This window comes from Babylonia areolata, chromosome 23 (assembly GCF_041734735.1).
Source record: "Babylonia areolata isolate BAREFJ2019XMU chromosome 23, ASM4173473v1, whole genome shotgun sequence".
Lineage (NCBI taxonomy): Eukaryota > Metazoa > Mollusca > Gastropoda > Neogastropoda > Buccinidae > Babylonia > Babylonia areolata.
Genome location: NC_134898.1, coordinates 52,417,603 through 52,435,346, shown reverse-complemented (window position 1 = coordinate 52,435,346; position 17,744 = coordinate 52,417,603). Strand labels below are relative to the sequence as shown.

Here is a 17,744-nt window from a genome sequence, read left to right as displayed (position 1 = left end):
AATTGTTTGTGTCTGACTGTTATCAAAACATTATTTAAAAGCCCTTCATCAAATGACTAATGCACTATAATTATCATCATACCATCATTTCACACTTAAGGGAGGTGCATGTCCTTCCAGAGAAAACTTAGGGACTACCACTATTATGACTACCTTACTGAGAACATGCCACTGCAAGCAGATTACGTCAATGACATTAAACATATTCATTGTGTTCTTTTGTAACTAGCACTATTAAAACATTATATGTAGTAATGTACACACACACACACACACACACACACACATATCAAGTATGCTTTACATCTGATCAGGTGTAAAGGATACTGCACTCCAAAAAAAGGGATAAAGAACAAATCTGCATTTAATTAACACAATGAAATTCCTTGCAAAAGGTGTAATTTGATTGACAATCACCATACAGTCACAGTTATTGACAATCAAATTACACTTTATTTATTCGTATTCTGTCACTGAATAAAAATAATGAAAAGCTCATTGGTCTAATGGAGAGCTTTCACTTTGTTTTGTTCTGAGTACAATATCCATGGCACCTGAACCCACTGACTAAGGCATGATCAAATCAAATCAAATCAAATCAAAAACACTTTATTAATCCACATGGAAATTAAGTTGTGCAATCACAGGCTCATTGTAAACACTGGCATAAAATCATGAGCAACATAAGAAGAGATTAAAACTAGTCAAATAAGAATTCCCAATAGCTGACGATATACTAACCCCCCCACTCCCCACACACACATACTCATGTTAAGACAATAGGGTATTGCACAACAATATTAACAAATGAAAACATCCAACAAAAAAAAAGGGTATAAGATTACTAAAAATGACATGCGCGCACGCACGCACACACACCCACACACACACACACGTTAAGACCATAAGGTATTGTACAACAATACATAAATAAAAACATCAAGGGAATAAATCGTATATATAAGTAAAATGCACACACACACACACACACACACACACACACACACGCACACACACACACACACTCACACACACACAAACAACGTATGCATGCACATAACATATGTCACGCCAGTAAGATCAGAACATTAACATTAAGATACATGAAATCCAAGTAAAATAAGAAAATATTTAAAAATCACTTCCGATCACACACACACACAAATGCTTGCTTGCCCGTGCTCACCCGCTCAGTCCCACATGCACGCATAATGTCTGCTCCCATACACTCGTCTGCTGGTGAAGTTCAGGTGTTGCTGTGGCGAGGGGGCTTGGGGGGTGGGAGGGTTCACTTAGTGTATTGGATGTTTTGATTGTGTGCGCGAATGGCTGTAGGAATAAATGAATTAATGTATCGAGATGTTCTTGCGCGTGGAGCTCTAAACCTACCACTTATGTCTGACCTTCTGCTATTAATGTCATCATGTAGTGGGTGTCTTACGTCGGTCAAAATTGTTATTAGTCTGTCAGTCAGTTTTCTATTGTGCATGTCGCTAAAGGTGTCTTGTCTTATACCCACCACCCCACCCGCTTTCCTAATGACTTTTTCCAACCTGTCTTTGTCATGTTTGGTCAGGTTTCCCCCCCAGCACACGGCTCCGTATGTTAAAACACTACAGACAACAGATGTGTAAAACATTTGGAGCATCTGCTTGCATACATTAAAAGATTTCATTTTTCTAAGACAGTACATGCGACTGTTGCTCTTTTTAATGAGTGCAGTTGAGTTTTCATTCCAAGACAGCTTATTGTCGATTATCACACCGAGATATTTGTATGAGTCTACTTGTTCGACCACTTCATTTTTTGTGATGATTTTACTTAAAGTTGATTTCTTTTTTCTGAAGTCGATTACAAGCTCTTTGGTTTTGCCAACATTCAGCTCAAGGAAATTTTCTTCACACCAGTTCACAAACCTGTCAATTTCTCTTCGGTAGTCAGTGTCATCGTCATCAGTAATAAGTCCTGTCAGTGCGGAGTCATCTGCAAACTTAACGAGGGGACACGAATTGGTCAGACTTCTGCATTCAGCCGTATACAAGGTAAAAAGAAAAGGCGAGAGGACTGTACCTTGTGGTGCACCTGTGTTTGTGAAAGAGACAGTAGACATAAAATCATTTAATTTTACAAACTCAGGCCTTTTAGTAAGATAGTCTAAAACCCATAAAATCGTCGGAAAAGCGAGTCCCATGTGCATCAGCTTTTTTGCTAAGAGGTGAGGTTGAATTGTATTAAAAGCACTAGAAAAATCAAAGAACATCAAGCGGACACAGGTATTTGATTTGTCTAGGTGTTCATAGATCAACTGCATAGTGAAAAATAAAACTGCAAATGGTAGTCTTCGAAACTGTATCACTTGGCACATTTAAAGGCAGGCACATTCTTCTCACAATCTCAGACTTCCTTTTGTCTTCACCTGAACTTCAAGCTGAGATTTCTTCTTTTCACAGCACCAGCCACTTTGCAGCAAGACATCCTTCTGTACTGACATTTTCTAACTTTTTTTCTCTAGATTTATGAATGACTGATGTTGTCAATGGATTTCTCACCAAAAGTCAGCTTGCAGAACGTTATGACTGACATAAAATTCTTGGGCACTTCTAATAATAAGTATAGATACTAAATAGCATTTATAAAGCACTGAATCTTGTGCAGAGACAAAACAAAGCTCTTTCAAACCAATCATTCACACGCATGCATAACTCTAAACTTGAGAAACTGAAGACAAAGACGGGTGCAATATCCGAGTGGTTAAAGCATTGGAGTTTCAATCTGAGGGTCCTGGGTTCGAATCTCAGTAACGGCACCTGGTGGGTAACGGGTGGTGATTTTTCTGATCTCCCAGGTCAACATATGTGCAGACCTGCTTGTGCCTGAACCCCCTTTATGTGTATACATAAGCAGATCAATTACGCATGTTAAAGATCCCACAATCCACAAAATCATAACTGTTATTTTTCAGTATATCTATACATTACTGAAGTAACATAATGCTTGATCTTTTGTTTCACAATGTCAAGGATGTGCTTCAGACAATGAATAAGGAAGCTGTTCAAACTGCTCTTGTTTTGGCAGAGCAGAATTGCACAGGGCTCACTGCTATTGAAATGAATAAATAAAAAATAGCCGCTTTCTAATTCTACACTTTAACTAGCCTTTTTTATCCTTATGATTTTTGTCACTCCAGACAGTTACAATATTAGCCAAATAATGTGGTTAATACAGAGAGTTTGTCAGTGATTAAAAAATCTTGTGGATAAGGAACACAAAGCATTTACACTACAGAGTCTAGCAAACTGGTTTAAAAGTCAAAGAAGACTACTTTGATATCACTAGAGAAATGAAACAAGATGGTATGGGCTAAATTGGGTCATTAAGCAAGGACAACTGCATGAAAAGTAAAAATCGCAAGCTCTGTCAAGAAAATGATGCAAAAACTATGATTTGTTATACAATATATAGTATACTTCATATAGTTTTGTGACATATCTTAATATAGAATGTGACTTTTTGTGGCACATAGAACTCAGTCATGAATGAATACATTGTATCAAACACTTGTGAGGATTCAATGGGCATAACAACCAGTCTTGACCCTAAATTCAGACATGACATTTATCATAAGTTAATCAAAATGCATGAAAAAAAAAACCTGTCTTGCAAACTTGTTGCATGCAATCTGTGGTTCTATACAATGAATAATACAGAGAAGGATGATATTTAACAACCCTACCAGACAGCTGTCCTGAGGAGACAAGGAACACTCAAACTACTAACTTTCTGTTTCTTTAAAAGCCTTACCTTAACATTTTTAATAACTCATAGTTTTCATACGCCTTTATTGACAGATATACCGCACATTTTAATATCTTAACACTTTCATATTGTCCGAAACTAATCAAGTACATAAAGAATAACTATCTTTTTCCATTCATGTTACCAAACAAACTGGCATTTTTCTTTTTCATTCAACTTGCATATTCTTTCATATCAACTACAATAAAGGAAAATGGGCTGCAAGGTCTAGATTTCCCCAAATCATATAATCATATGAATGGAGAAATAGGATCCTGGTTGGAATTTAATACAATCAGAACATGAGTAGGCTTCAAATCATTTTTTAATTAGACATAGTTCTAATCATTTCATTTTGTACACATGGTACTAATGTAACCTGGCTATGCTTGTAAACTTTGCTTATAGTATACTCTATAATCAATCTATCTCTATCAGAAAGTACAGTCAACACTAATTTCCAACATTAATATTTTTCAGTCTTAAACACAATCAAATTTCTAGTTTCCAAAACATAAGATCAACATACATGTACATTAATTAATAAAAATACAAAAACTCTCACACTTTTTAAACTACTTTAACAAAACTGGAGCACTGAAAATGCTGTGGGGGGGGGGGGGGGGGGGGGGCGGAGGGCAGGTTCCTAGTGAGTTAAACTGAATTTTGTCTATTTTTTCTTGCATGTGTGTACAATATGGCAGTATCTTATGTGTTCATAAATGAATTAACGTACAGAGTATAATAAGTGTATGTCCAACCATTACCACTTCCAACTATATGGTAGGAAAAAAAGATTGTAGCTTACCTGATTTCTGTAAGTTCCTGGCATAGAACTTGGTGGGTAGGGTCCCATAGCACGTGGATTTCCATTCCATCCCTGTGGAGGCACAGGATAGGTAGGTCCACTACCCATCTCTGCACCCTTTCCTTGACCACTGGAGAAATCTCCATAATTTCCTTGAAATCTCTGTCCAGGATTTGGGGTCTGAAGCAGTTGGTTTAGAGTTGGAGTTGGTCCACTCTGGTTAGCTGACATCATTCTTTGTGAATTGTAAGATCCAGGCATTATTCCCATCCCTGAAGGCATCATTCCAGGTCGTCCTGGAGACATACTGGATTTTGCCATACCAGGGTATGGAGATCTCATTGGCGTTTGAGAAAACTGTCCTGTAAATTGTGAGTTTTGATTGTTGTAGTCAACACTGGACGACATTGCTCCGCCATGTTGGTCTCCCATGCCGTAATTGCTTCGGTTATACCCAGTGTAGTTCTGTACCGTGTTGGGCTGAACTCCGTCTGGCAATTTAGAAAAATTATCAGGACCTCCTGTTCCTTCTCCAGTGGAATTTGGAAAATTATTCACTTCGGCATTTGCATGCGATCTTTCCATCGGTGGATATTCATTGCGCTCCGACTTTGTATTTTGCTGTCCACCATCTTGAAAAGAATCCATTGTATTTGGGTCTCTTGCCTGCATTTACGAGTAAACGCAGGTCGGTGTTAAAGGCACATACACGCTTGATACGAGGGTCATCTCAACCATTCAAAACTTCGCTAGTTCACTTTTGATCATCGTCGCAACAAATTCATCAGAGTTCGTGTTCGTCGATAAAACCTGATAAAGCATTATGCACACTGGAAACACACACTGACATAGTTCAAGGGAAACCTTGTGACGACCTCAAGTGGGTCCTAAACACGAATTATTAATCCGGTCAGTTACCTATGTTCGTCAGTCCAATGTAAACACGTGTTTCCTGATGAGGCAGCTGATGAACATGGGTACAGTAAGTTGGCTGGCAGCATGGTCTTATCAACACAGAGCTTATGTTCTTCACTTCAATAAGCGGGAATATCGGAGGATTTCGGCAGAGAATTCATGCGCAATGGCGTGCTCCACCGCGAAGTGACACACACTTCCATTCCTTAAGATTTCTTCTTGTTTTCAAAGTCGCTCCAAACTTCTGTATCGAAACAACGTCTGTAGGCGTAGTTTTGGCACGCCGCATCCATTCAACGGTACTTCGGAATTCTTTTCTTCTTTCCTTCGACTGAGCGGAGGTTCACAGTTGACGAGTAGTGACGCGTCGCGGGCATTCTTTTCAACACTGCCGTTTCAATTAGCCGATAGAATCCCCTCCCTCATTTTCTCTTTTCTGTTGGAAAATAAATTTTAAGATTGGGCATTCGCTTTGTTATTATTCTATTTTTGGTAGTTAAATGAAAATGGCCATAAAGTTTCACATATGGAAATGTATCGATTGTGTTTATAAAAGCAGTTAAAAGCGTGATCGACTTGCGGCGGGAGGTAAAACTAACAGCACGCTTTGCCACAGGCCTTTACACTGACGTCAACTAGGCCTAAAGGACAAGGCTCAGATTATTGGGCACGCATTGTTAGTCATTTTTTCCCCTCTCTCCGGATGAGGAGCAGGCACTGTGGCAGTGTTCTGTTTTTAACTTTGTTTTCAAAACAATATTTCAGTAAAAGATTAAATTGTATTTCTGTTTGATTAAGACATATCACAAAGGATAAGCACCAGCGTTATTCTAACATTTGGAGCAAAAGTACGCTGTTCCCGTTATAAAACATCGTCCCTCGTAGGCAACTGAAGCAAAGAGAAACAGAACATACAACGATCTTCCTTTCCTTTGCGCTTGAAAACGTGGAAATGCTCGCCATCGACTGCTTCACTGTCAGGTACAGGGGAGAGAAATCCAATTTGACTTGCTAACCTCAAACGACGTCAACATGTTTTGATACCGTTTGCGGTTATGATTAGCATTGTGTGGTTGATGAGATCCCATCAAGCAGGTGTATCGCGCGGCACATAATATTGACAATAAACTACCCAACCAGACCCCACAATCACACGCACTCGCCCACTTTCTTCCAGTTCTCATGCATCCATCTCAAATTCGCATCTTCTTTTTTTCTTTTTTGCTTAAATAAGGAATGCCCCCTCTTCTTTCCCTACTTTACCCAAAATGTGCCTGCATATCTGTCTTGATTGAGCTTGAATTATAACTTGGATGTTCCACACTGAACTAAAAAAAAAATGTGCCTGCATATCTGTCATGATTGAGCTTGAATTATAACTTGGATGTTCCACACTGAACTAAAAAACTGTGCCTGCATATCTGTCTTGATTGAGCTTGAATTATAACTTGATGTTCCACACTGAACTAAGTCCCTACTTTACTCAAAATGTGCCTGCATATCTGTCATGATTGAGCTTGAATTATAACTTGGATGTTCCACACTGAACTAAGTTGTATTTTTCTAAATGGTTCAGTCGCAATGAAACAATGTGTCCAGACGTCGAACCAGCCAACGTCATGGCGTGAGGTGCATGAAAAACTATTGGCTGGGTGTGTCAGAGTCTGGATTGTGTCATCTTTGTTCTGCTGGTGTTAACTGGAGAGAAATACACATAAAATATGTCTGGTAGTTTTCCACCTTTTCCTCTTTTTATATATTTTGCTTTGTCGGATTTTTTTTCCGCGTGTGCGTTCTGTGTTAATAAATCAGCACATCCACGTCCGGGCGTGCGCAGTTGTCATATGGCACGCGGGTGTATCGCAAAATTACAGCCCACAACTCATAATTGCTACGGTTACATTCACCATCACGTTTTGCGGCAAGGCACCACCGACGACAGGCCGTATTCAAGTCGCCGAGACGGCAGTGATGATTCCTCCCCCCCCCCCCCCCCCCCCCCCCCCCCCCCTAGTTTTACCGCTCTGGCGGCGGGGAAGAATGAATCTGTTCGGAGATCACTTTGAATCGCCCTATTTGAGCATTAAAGCGCCTCACGTGTGCAGTAGAGAGTTTGCCGCTTTGGGTACAACCGGCTTGGAATCGGAAACCCTCATGGGGCCGGGTTCAATCTTTACATCGCATGTAGGACTATTACACTTCCCTTGGACTTTTTAGTTGTGTTGGTCTGAGCATATACTAGAATTCCCTTGACACTAGAATGTGATACTAGTGTCAGTATGGTCTGGGTGACTTGACTTGATATGTTCCCTTGACCTTCAGAGTTCCTTTACCTGAAGCTTACAATGATGTACTTCAGTATCAGCCATATTCAAGCTGCCGGTGACCGTTTCATTATCAAAGAAAATAAAAGCAACGGAAAGTTTGTCTTGTTTTTAAAGGACTCGATGTATAATCCATCACATCAGTAATGATAATAATAATAATGATATACCTTTACATTTCTGGCGATACGTCACGTCTTCCGGCACTGACCAAACCGGGGTTTTTGCCGCTGGTCAACATTCACACCACACACACACACACACACACACACACACTGGCACACACACACTGGCAATTTGAGAAAAATACTAAAGACGGATCTTGTTATTCCTTTCTACAATAAGATCAGTCAACACTGATCAACTTGCTGATGATTTGTGTCCGTCGTGCCGGGCTGACTGCACTGATGCTGGGTTACAGACTATTAATTCAGTTTCAGTTTTTCAGTGTCCACCGAACGGCTCGATTTTCCTAACACGGCGGCCCGCGGTGCCGCGTACTGTTTCATCCTCAGCCGTCTACTTGTGCATGCGTACTACACACAAACAGATTAACTGAAGCATAAGCATGACTGCATCATCTGTTGCCGGATCTGGGGGATCGGAATAATCACAGTCCACGGGACTTGGCTTCAACGGTGACCCACCATACGTTGCCGAGATTGAATTCAGGACACCCCCGGCGAAAGCCGCGGATCATGGCTGTCTACATGGCGGGGTAAAAACGGTCATGCACGTAAAAGCCCACTCGTGTGCACTACGAGTGAACGTGCCAGTGGGAGTTGCAGCCCACGAACGCAGAAGAAGAAGAACTTGAGTATCCAGGACCGCTCTAGTAAGCGTGTACCCACTTCAGTCTAACATTCACTCCCGACAGTTGTCAGTAGCGATATCTACGCGGCATATGAACATATGAACGTCAATATGTCTAGTACTTCATTTTTATGATGTAAAAAAATCAGTGTCTCAGTAATGGAAAAATCAGTACAACTCAGCATGCGATGCCAGCGTCAGTCCGGATGCTTCAAAGTGAAAACAAAAGGCGGGTATCTACTGAAATGGTACAGTGAGGAGACTGTGTGGTTTATACGGTAAAAGCTCACTCGTCCGAACAAAACAAGTTGAATCTCGGTGCAATCCAAGAACTGAGTCCGGATAGAAGGCCAGGAAAGGTAAGAATAATATGTTTTGTCACATGGACTTGACCTGGAACGCGGGACATGAAGACTGAGGAAGCTGATCATTACTTCATACACCATGTGGGTGTATCGGATATTTTTATCTTCCTTCAGCTTTCGGAGAGAGACGTGCCAGTCTGAGTGCAGAGGGCGGGGCCGTCAGTGGGCATGGAGTTCAGTTCAAGTTAACTGGCTGACATATCGATGTGAACTTGAAACCGGCTGAGTAAGAGCTGAGTTGTGGATTCGTAGTCAGTCATAACTGACATCATTATCGATGTGAAAATAAGAGTGGATTCAGTCATAACTGACAGATCGATGTGACAGTAAGAGCTGATTAGTGGATTCAGTCCGTGATAACTGACATACAGTCGATGTGAAACTGAGTAAGAGCTGAATACTTGTGGATTCAGTTATAACTGACAAATCGATGTGAAAGTAAGAGCTGAACAACTTATGGAATCAGTCATAACTAACAGATGGAAGTGAAAGGAAGTCCTTACCAGTGGATTCATGCAATCTATCTATGTGACTATTAACCGGAATTAAAGCTAAAGTCAAGTGGAAAGAGCGTCTGATCGAAGTTCTAGACGGTCGAGTCATGAGTGCAGATTTGTCAGCGGACGGAACATCTCGACTTGAAACATGCTGGCAGTTAGATGTTTTTGATGGGCTATGTCGCGGTCAAGAGTACCCCCCCCCAAAAAAAAAACCAAACAAACAAACAAAAAAACAACCTGACTCAGTAAGACGATATCTAATATCGAGGAGTTCAAAATGGCTAACTTGTGACTTGCAGTTAGAGCACTGTACTGAACTACTCCCTAATTTCCTGAGGTCGACTGATCCCCGTCGCGCCAGCAGTGGGTGGAGATAAATCCGATCTCCCAGCTCAACATGTGTGCAGACCTGCCAGTGCCTGAGCCTCCTTCACCAGTACGTCAGTATACGCACGCAGAAGATCAAATATGAAGATCCCGTAATCCATGTCAGCATTCAGTAAGTTACGGAAGCAGCCTGAGTAACAAGCCCAGCATGCACACCCCCTTACTGTAAGCGGAGTATGGCTGCCTGCATGATGAGGTAAATAATCAAAACTGTCATACACGTGACATAAATTTGATGTTAAGGTGTGTGTGTGTGTGTGTGTGTGTGTGTGTGTGTGTGTGTGTGAGGATAGGCCGGCCAACGTAAGTATCCATGTCACCATCATTAGATTACCATAGGACACTGAGACACCGGATGCAGTGGAACTTCTTCCATTGAGACTGACTGACCTACCAGTAGAAGTGGTGGTGTGTGTCCATCGAGATCGATGATGACCATCGTTGTCATCCAGCTGGGGGATGGGGGGAGGGTGGTGGTTGTGGGGGGTGGGGGGGATGCTCATGAATCTATCTGTGAGTGCGCAGATGGCTGAATAGTCCATTCTGCGCACGACTGAAATGTTCGCTGACAGTTTGGGCAGACAAAGACAGGCATATCATTGTCAGGGAGCTTGTTTGCCCGTGACTTTCTGGCCTGCCTCTTCTGAACAGCTGCAGCAGTCCTGTTGGCCTTGCACAACTTGGCACCTTTGTGCACAGCAGCGCGCCATTTGTCACGGTCCGCTGCAGATTCCTCCCAGGAGTCAGGGTGGATATCAAACGCTTTCAGAGAGACTTTCAGAGTATCTCTGAAGCGATTCTTCTGACCTCCGTGTGATCTCTTCCCTTGTTGCAGCTCGCCGTAGAAGAGCCTTTTGGGCAGCCGATGGTCTGGCATGCGCCACGTGTCCAGCCCAGCGAAGCTGGGACTGCATCAGGATGGTGAAGATGCTGGGAAGGGTGGCTTTTGCAAGCACCTCCATGTCTGGGGTCCTGTCTTGCCACTTGATGTTCAGTAGCTTCCTTAGGCATGTTGTATGGAAGTGGTTCAGCTTCTTGGCATGTCGTTGGTACACTGTCCAAGTTTCGCAGGCGTACAGTAGTGTGGGGAGAACTACTGCTCTGTAGACCTTTAGTTTGGTCTCAAGACCAATGCCTCTTCTGTTCCAGACATTTGCATAGAGTCTACCAAAAGTTGCGCTTGCTCTTGCAATCCTGACGTTCACTTCATCGTTGATGGTCGCATTTCGTGACAGTGTGCTGCCAAGGTATGTGAACCACTCCACCGCACTGAGTCTCTGACCGTTGACTGTGATATTGGGCTCAACGTGGGGTTTCCCTGGGGCTGGCTGATGGAGAACTTCAGTTTTCCTCGTGCTGATGGTAAGGCCAAAGTTCCTGCTGGCAGTGGCAAATTTGTCGACGCTGAGTTGCATGTCAGCTTCAGATCCAGCGTTGAGGGCACAATCATCAGCAAACAAAAAGTCTCTGATGGTGTCTGTCATGACCTTCGTTTTTGCTTGAAGCCTTCTGAGGTTAAACAGCTTGCCATCTGTTCGGTACTTTAGGCCGATTCCAACATCGCCATCTCTGAAGGCATCAGTAACCATTGCAGAGAACATGAGGCTGAACAGTGTTGGAGCCAGGACGCAGCCTTGCTTGACACCATTTGTGACAGCAAAAGGAGCAGATGTTTCGCCATTGTCCTGGACTCGAGCCTGCATGCCTTCATGGAATTGGCTGACCAAGGAAATAAATTTCCAAGGGAATCCGTACTTGACCATGATCTTCCACAGTCCCTCTCTACTCACGGTGTCGAAGGCTTTAGTGAGGTCGACATAGGTGGAGAACAGATCAGCATTTTGCTCCTGACATTTCTCTTGCAGCTGCCTTGCAGCAAACACCATGTCGGTGGTTCCGCACTCTTTCCGGAATCCACATTGGCTCTCAGGCAAATGACCTTGGTCAAGGTGTGCTATGAGGCGGTTTAGTAGGATCCTGGCAAGTATCTTGCCTGCGATGGAGAGCAAGGAAATGCCCCAATGGTTATCACAGGCTTGCCGGTTCCCCTTTCACTTGTACAAATGAATGATAGATGCATCTTTGAAATCCTGGGGGATCGTCTCTTCTTTCCACATGAGTGAGTACAGCTGATGGAGCTTCTCAGTCAGCACAGTGCCTCCATCCTTGTAGACCTCTGCTGGTATGGAGTCTGAGCCAGGTGCTTTGCCACTGGATAGCAGACGGGTTGCTTTCTGGGTCTCAAGAAGTGTTGGCGGATCGTCCAGTGCTTCGTTGATGGGGACTTGTGGGAGACGGTCTATGGCTTCATCATTTATGGAGGAAGGGCGATTTAAGACACTGTTGAAGTGCTCAGCCCAGCGTTCGAGAATTGTCTCCTTCTTGGTGATCAAGGTATTCCCATCTGCACTGAGGAGGGGGGATGATCCTGAGGATGTGGGGCCGTAGACTTCTTTTAAGGCATCATAGAACCTCTTCATATCATGCCTATCAGCATATCCCTGGATCTCATCAGCTTAGTCACTCAGCCACTTATCCTGCATCTGACATAACTTTTGCTGAACAGTCCTGCGGATGGCATTGTACGCATCCTTTTTTTATGTGGACTTTGGGTTGCTCAGGTAGGCTTGATGCAGATGGCGTTTCTCATCCAGAAGCTGCTTGATTTCATCACAGTTTTCATCAAACCAGTCTTTGTGCTTTCTGGTCATGGGTCCCAGGGTCTCTGAAGCTGTACTATAGATCAGCTCACGTAGGGTCCTCCAGTCAGACTCCACATTCTGGTTGTCCAGAGAGGCGGATTCCAGACGATCTTCCTGCAGCTCCACAAAGGTCTGTTTGATGGTGATGTTTTTCAGCTTAGCGATGTTGAGCCGTTTTGGAGCCTTCTGGCCTTGGGGGCGTCTCTTGGGCTGGATTCGAATATTCAGCTTCGAGACTACAAGGCGATGGTCTGTCCAACACTTGGCGCCGCACATGGTCTTTGTCACACGTACATCTTGCCTATCCCTTTTCCTGACGATGACGTAATCGATGAGATGCCAATGCTTTGAGCGAGGGTGCATCCATGACGTCCTGTTAAGCGTAGGGAGGCAGAAAACTGAGTTAGTTATCAGCAGTTCATGCTCTGCACAGGTCTGAAGCAAAAGCAATCCATCTGGGTTGCAGTGGCCCCCGCCATGCTTTCCAATCACTCCATCCCAGGAGATGTAGTCAGAGCCAACTCTAGCATTGAAGTCCCCAAGAATGATGAGCTTGTCTGCTTTAGGGATAGCAGCAATGACAGAGTGAAGGTCCTCGTAGAACTTCGTCTTCACTTCATCCGGGTTGGTCATGGTTGGGGTGTAGGCACTGACAATGGTGAGGTGCTTCTGGCCAGATGCCAGTGGGAGTTTCATGGTCATAAGCCTATCGTTGACTCCCTTTGGGATTCCAGCTAGTTTGCTGACAAGTGCTGTTTTTACTGCAAAACCAACGTCACTCTACGCTTCCTCGTCCACTCCAGAAGAAGGTGTAACCAGATCCCCGTTCACAGAGCTCACCTTCGCCTGCAAGCCGAGTCTCACTCAAGGCTGCGATGTCGATGTTGTATCTGGCGAGTTCGGATGCAACTAGTGCCGTTCTCCTTTGGGGTCTGTCCGCGTTATCTCTGTCCAGGAGAGTCCGTATGTTCCAAGCGCCAATGGTGAGAGGAACGATCCTTGTTTTTTTCTTTTCTTTCTCTTTGTTTCGACCGCTGATGTAGGGTCCCCGCCAGCCGCGGTATGCTAGCCAGGGTGATATGGAGCAGGTAATTTTTAGGGCACCTTTTCTAGCCCCTTCCTCATGCCAGGGAGGTGAGCAGTGCATTCCTAAAGAGGGCTGCTCAGACGCTCAGACGGCTGCCGAGCTCCATCGCTGCTCCTGTCGACGAAGAACGACCCTATGGCCTGAGCCGCCTGCGTGCAGGTCTGCGGCTGCGACTGCCAGTGTACCCACACCTGTCGTTTCGTCGCTCGCCTGTCGCCACAGGACTTGGGGGTGATGAAATGATGAAGGATAAAAGGTCATTTTGGATGACTGATGACTTGCGCGATGAGTTTGTTTAAAGTGAAGAGGAGTTGCGCAACGTCGACCTCACTCTCTCGTCCGGGTCCACCAATTTCCAGTGGCAAGACTAAGTCGAGACGACTGGAGGATGAGCACGGATGCAGTGGATGACCAAGATATCCTTTCGGTGTCTCATCTTGCTCTCTGCACTCCACAGTGCGTTGCTGTAACCGCCTTCCTGTCCATTGAACCGATAGGTTTCTTCCGCAGATTCTGCCGGATCCAGACTTCACATGCATGGGTAGACACACCTGGGGGCCAACTGCGTGTGGCATGCACACAGCACAGTGGAGCTAGATGTCCGTCGGTGGCTCTCATGAGCCGACGCCCTTTTATGGATCTCGTTTTTAATTCCATAAGGGTGTCTAGCCACCCGCCTCACGAGTCCTGGAAGGGAGCGGTGGGAGTGCTGGTTTAGTCGCCGGCAATCCGACCCTGAACAGGTTGTACTGGATTTCAGGTTACCAGTAGCAAATCTAATGACCTGACCTGACCTGAAACCAGTAGATGTAATGAGTCAGTCACCATGGAGAAAGGATCATGTGCAACGTGTAACCTGGGGAGTTCGATAAAGCCATTATCAGGTCAAAGTTGGTTGGTGGTGTTTTTGTTTCCGGATATACAACGGTCAGTGACACCGTCTATAAACCGGGCTAGCCAACTATGTGTAAATATCTGAAGAATGACGGTAACGTTTGCGGATGTCAGTTTGGCATCCTTAGCATGGTAACTGATTTACAACTGACGCCATTGTCAACGTTCCGACAGTTGTCACGCTTCCAGGTAGAACAGAGGACTGATATGAGCCAGCCGGAAAACCCGCAGCACAATGAGCCAGCGTGGTTTATTATTGAAATTAAGGCGGCTCTAGTCAGATGATTCCGAGTCGTCGCCCTTGAACCCGGCCGGAAATATCTGTGTCCGTGTATTGCAGTTCGAGGCATGTCTGTGAGTACGGTACAGTCAGTGCACACAGCGAGTTGCCTGTCCGAGACATACGATCTTTGCACGCCTGCTGCTGCATGAGTCAAAATACGTGGTGCGGTGATAACAGTTCGCAGTTTCTAACTCAGTGGTGCATCTGTACCGCTGATCAGCGTGACTGCCGATGATCAAGATTCGTGCCGGTGATTACAGTTCGCAGTTCCTAACTCAGTGGTGCATCTGTACCGCTGATCAGCGTGACAGCCGAGTAATAATGATCAATGCGTGTGGGTATTTATGCGTTGAACATCAAATTGGTCCAGGAAATGATAATGTGTGCTTTCATATACATATTCACACATCAGTGGTGCGCACGCACTGACACACATACACACACGCACGCACGCACACCCGGGCCGGCACACACATACACATACATCGACGGCACTAGCATTCACTGACACACACACACACACACACACACACCGTGGCGCACACATAGAGACACACACACACACTGACACAAACACACCATGGCACACTCACACACACACACACACCTGGCAACTGAACACACACACCCACACCGTGGCACAGACACACACACACACACACACACACACACACACACATTAGAAAACCCTCAAAACCCACTGCATGACGCAGTCAAAGAACCAAATGGCAGCCGCCTAGGACGAGGAAGATCATGGATGGGGCAAGCAGAAGACACAATCCAGCTAGTATGCCGACTACAAGACCTGAAAGAAACAAAAGAATGGGAGAAAAACCCCGAAAACCTAGGACGAGGAAGATCATGGATGGGGCAAGCAGAAGACACAATCCAGCTAGTATGCCGACTACAAGACCTGAAAGAAACAAAAGAATGGGAGAAAAACCCCGAAAACCTCAACCATCTATTCAACACAGCCATTTCACCCACTCTAGGAAGACATTGTCGGGAATGGCCAGAGGGCAAAACTGATGCGGAAGTGAAGCTACTCATAGAAGAAAACAGTAAAGAAGAGGACATCATCATATACACAGATGGCTCAGTCACCAAAGACCAGTCCGGTTGGGGATTCACTGCGAAACAAAATGGAAAAACAGTTAGGGAAGAGAATGCTGCATACAAAGTCACAACTTCCAGTCTAACGATGGAAGTTGAAGCTGCAACACATGCCCTCCAGTGGCTATCGTCCATCCATACGCCTGGAAACCAACATGCCATGATTCTAACAGACTCAATGAACCTCATACAGAAAATTCAGTGAAAACGGAATTGGAAGCCCAGAGTGGCATAAGGCAATGCGCAACTTTCAGATTAAAAAACTCACATGGTCATACTGCCCGGGACATGCAGGTGTTAAGGGAAATGAGCGAGCTGACAGACTTGCTGGTAACGCAACACCAACGAGCGGCCTACATCTAGGAAAATCGGAAATCCTCAGAAAAGTCAAAGAATATCAAAAAGAACAGGTACAAGGCCATCACACCATCGATCGTCTCAAAGAAATAAAAGCAGAGAGAGGGAGTGGCCGTAAGTCTAACATGAAAGGTAGAGCACGATGCTCTGCAAATCAAACAAATATCGGCATCATTTCCAAACCGACATTGCGCAAATTTCTTCAAAACGGAACAGAGTCTCTGTGGGCTTTTCCAAATACAGTAGACTGAGCAACACACTAGACGCCACGTTCTTGGCATCAGAGATCTTTTCCCATCCCTCTTGCGGCCAATCAGTGGCAGCCTCTGTGCGTGTGTGTATGTGTGTATTTGTGTGCACGTGTGGGTCTGTATTTTTGAGTGCGTTTGTGCATGCGCGAGAGTGTAAGTGTACACAAGTGTCAGTAGAGTTCTGTGCACGTGCGTGCGCGCGCGCGCGCGCGCGCGCGTGTGTGTGTGTGTGTGAGGGGGAGGTGGGGGTGCGGGGGGAGATGGGGTAGAGGATGAGGTATGTGAGTGTATGCATGCCTACACTGTGGGAGCAACAGGATATTGGAACGTATATATATATATATATCTTTGTATATATGTGTGTGGAGATATGGGCATATGTGTGTGTGCTTGTACAAGTAAGTGTTCATCTGTGTGTGTGTGTGTGTGTGTGTGTGTGTGCCGTGGAAGCTGTGATACGTAGACTAGAAATGAGTGCCGGTGTGGAGGAGGGGGGTAGAGGAGGTGCAGGGTAATGTGTGTGGTGTGTGTGTGTGTGTGTGTGTGTGTTGGAGCTCATGTACGTTTATATGTATTTGACTGTGCTTTCATATCTGTGAAACTGCATGTTCGGTGCATATCTGTTATGCATGTGTGGGTGTATATGTGAATGTGTGTCTTCATGTTTTACATCTATTTGCTTATTTATCATCATTGTTATCTTATTTATTTATTTATTTATTTATTTTTTACATTATAGTTATTATTTATTTATTTATTTGTGTAAGCTTATCTATTTATTCACCTATTTTTTTTCCCCCTCAAGGCCTGACTAAGCGCGTTGGGTTACGCTGCTGGTCAGGCATCTGCTTGGCAGATGTGGTGTAGCGTATATGAATTTGTCCGAACGCAGTGACGCCTCCTTGAGCTCAGTACTGAAACTGAAACAGACACACACATACACATTGACGGCGTTAGCACACACACTGTCACACTGCAACCCCCCCCCCCCCCCGCCACCCCCCCCCACACACACACACTGTGCACACACACACACACACATGCATACTGTGACACACCGCGGGCGCGCGCGCGCACACACACACACACACACACACTGACTAGCACAAAGTTGGGGTTGGAACTGAAGCCGCCACGCGTTCAGCATCAT

The 17,744-nt window shown here is 44.7% G+C and overlaps 1 protein-coding gene across 7 annotated transcripts in view; it reads right to left on the bottom strand.

Moving 5' to 3' along the window:
• LOC143297726 (trithorax group protein osa-like) overlaps nt 1-5,843 on the bottom strand; it is a 70,683-nt gene extending 64,840 nt beyond the window's left edge. For 5 of the 7 annotated variants that reach the window (XM_076610147.1, XM_076610153.1, XM_076610148.1 and 2 more), the window contains exon 1: nt 4,604-5,843. In XM_076610147.1, coding sequence (XP_076466262.1) covers nt 4,604-5,275 — 672 coding nt within the window. In that variant the 5' untranslated portion in view covers nt 5,276-5,843. The remainder of the gene's footprint in view (nt 1-4,603) is intronic. The other 2 variants (XM_076610150.1, XM_076610155.1) reach the window with 1 other exon arrangement.
• Nucleotides 5,844-17,744: the final 11,901 nt, after the last annotated feature.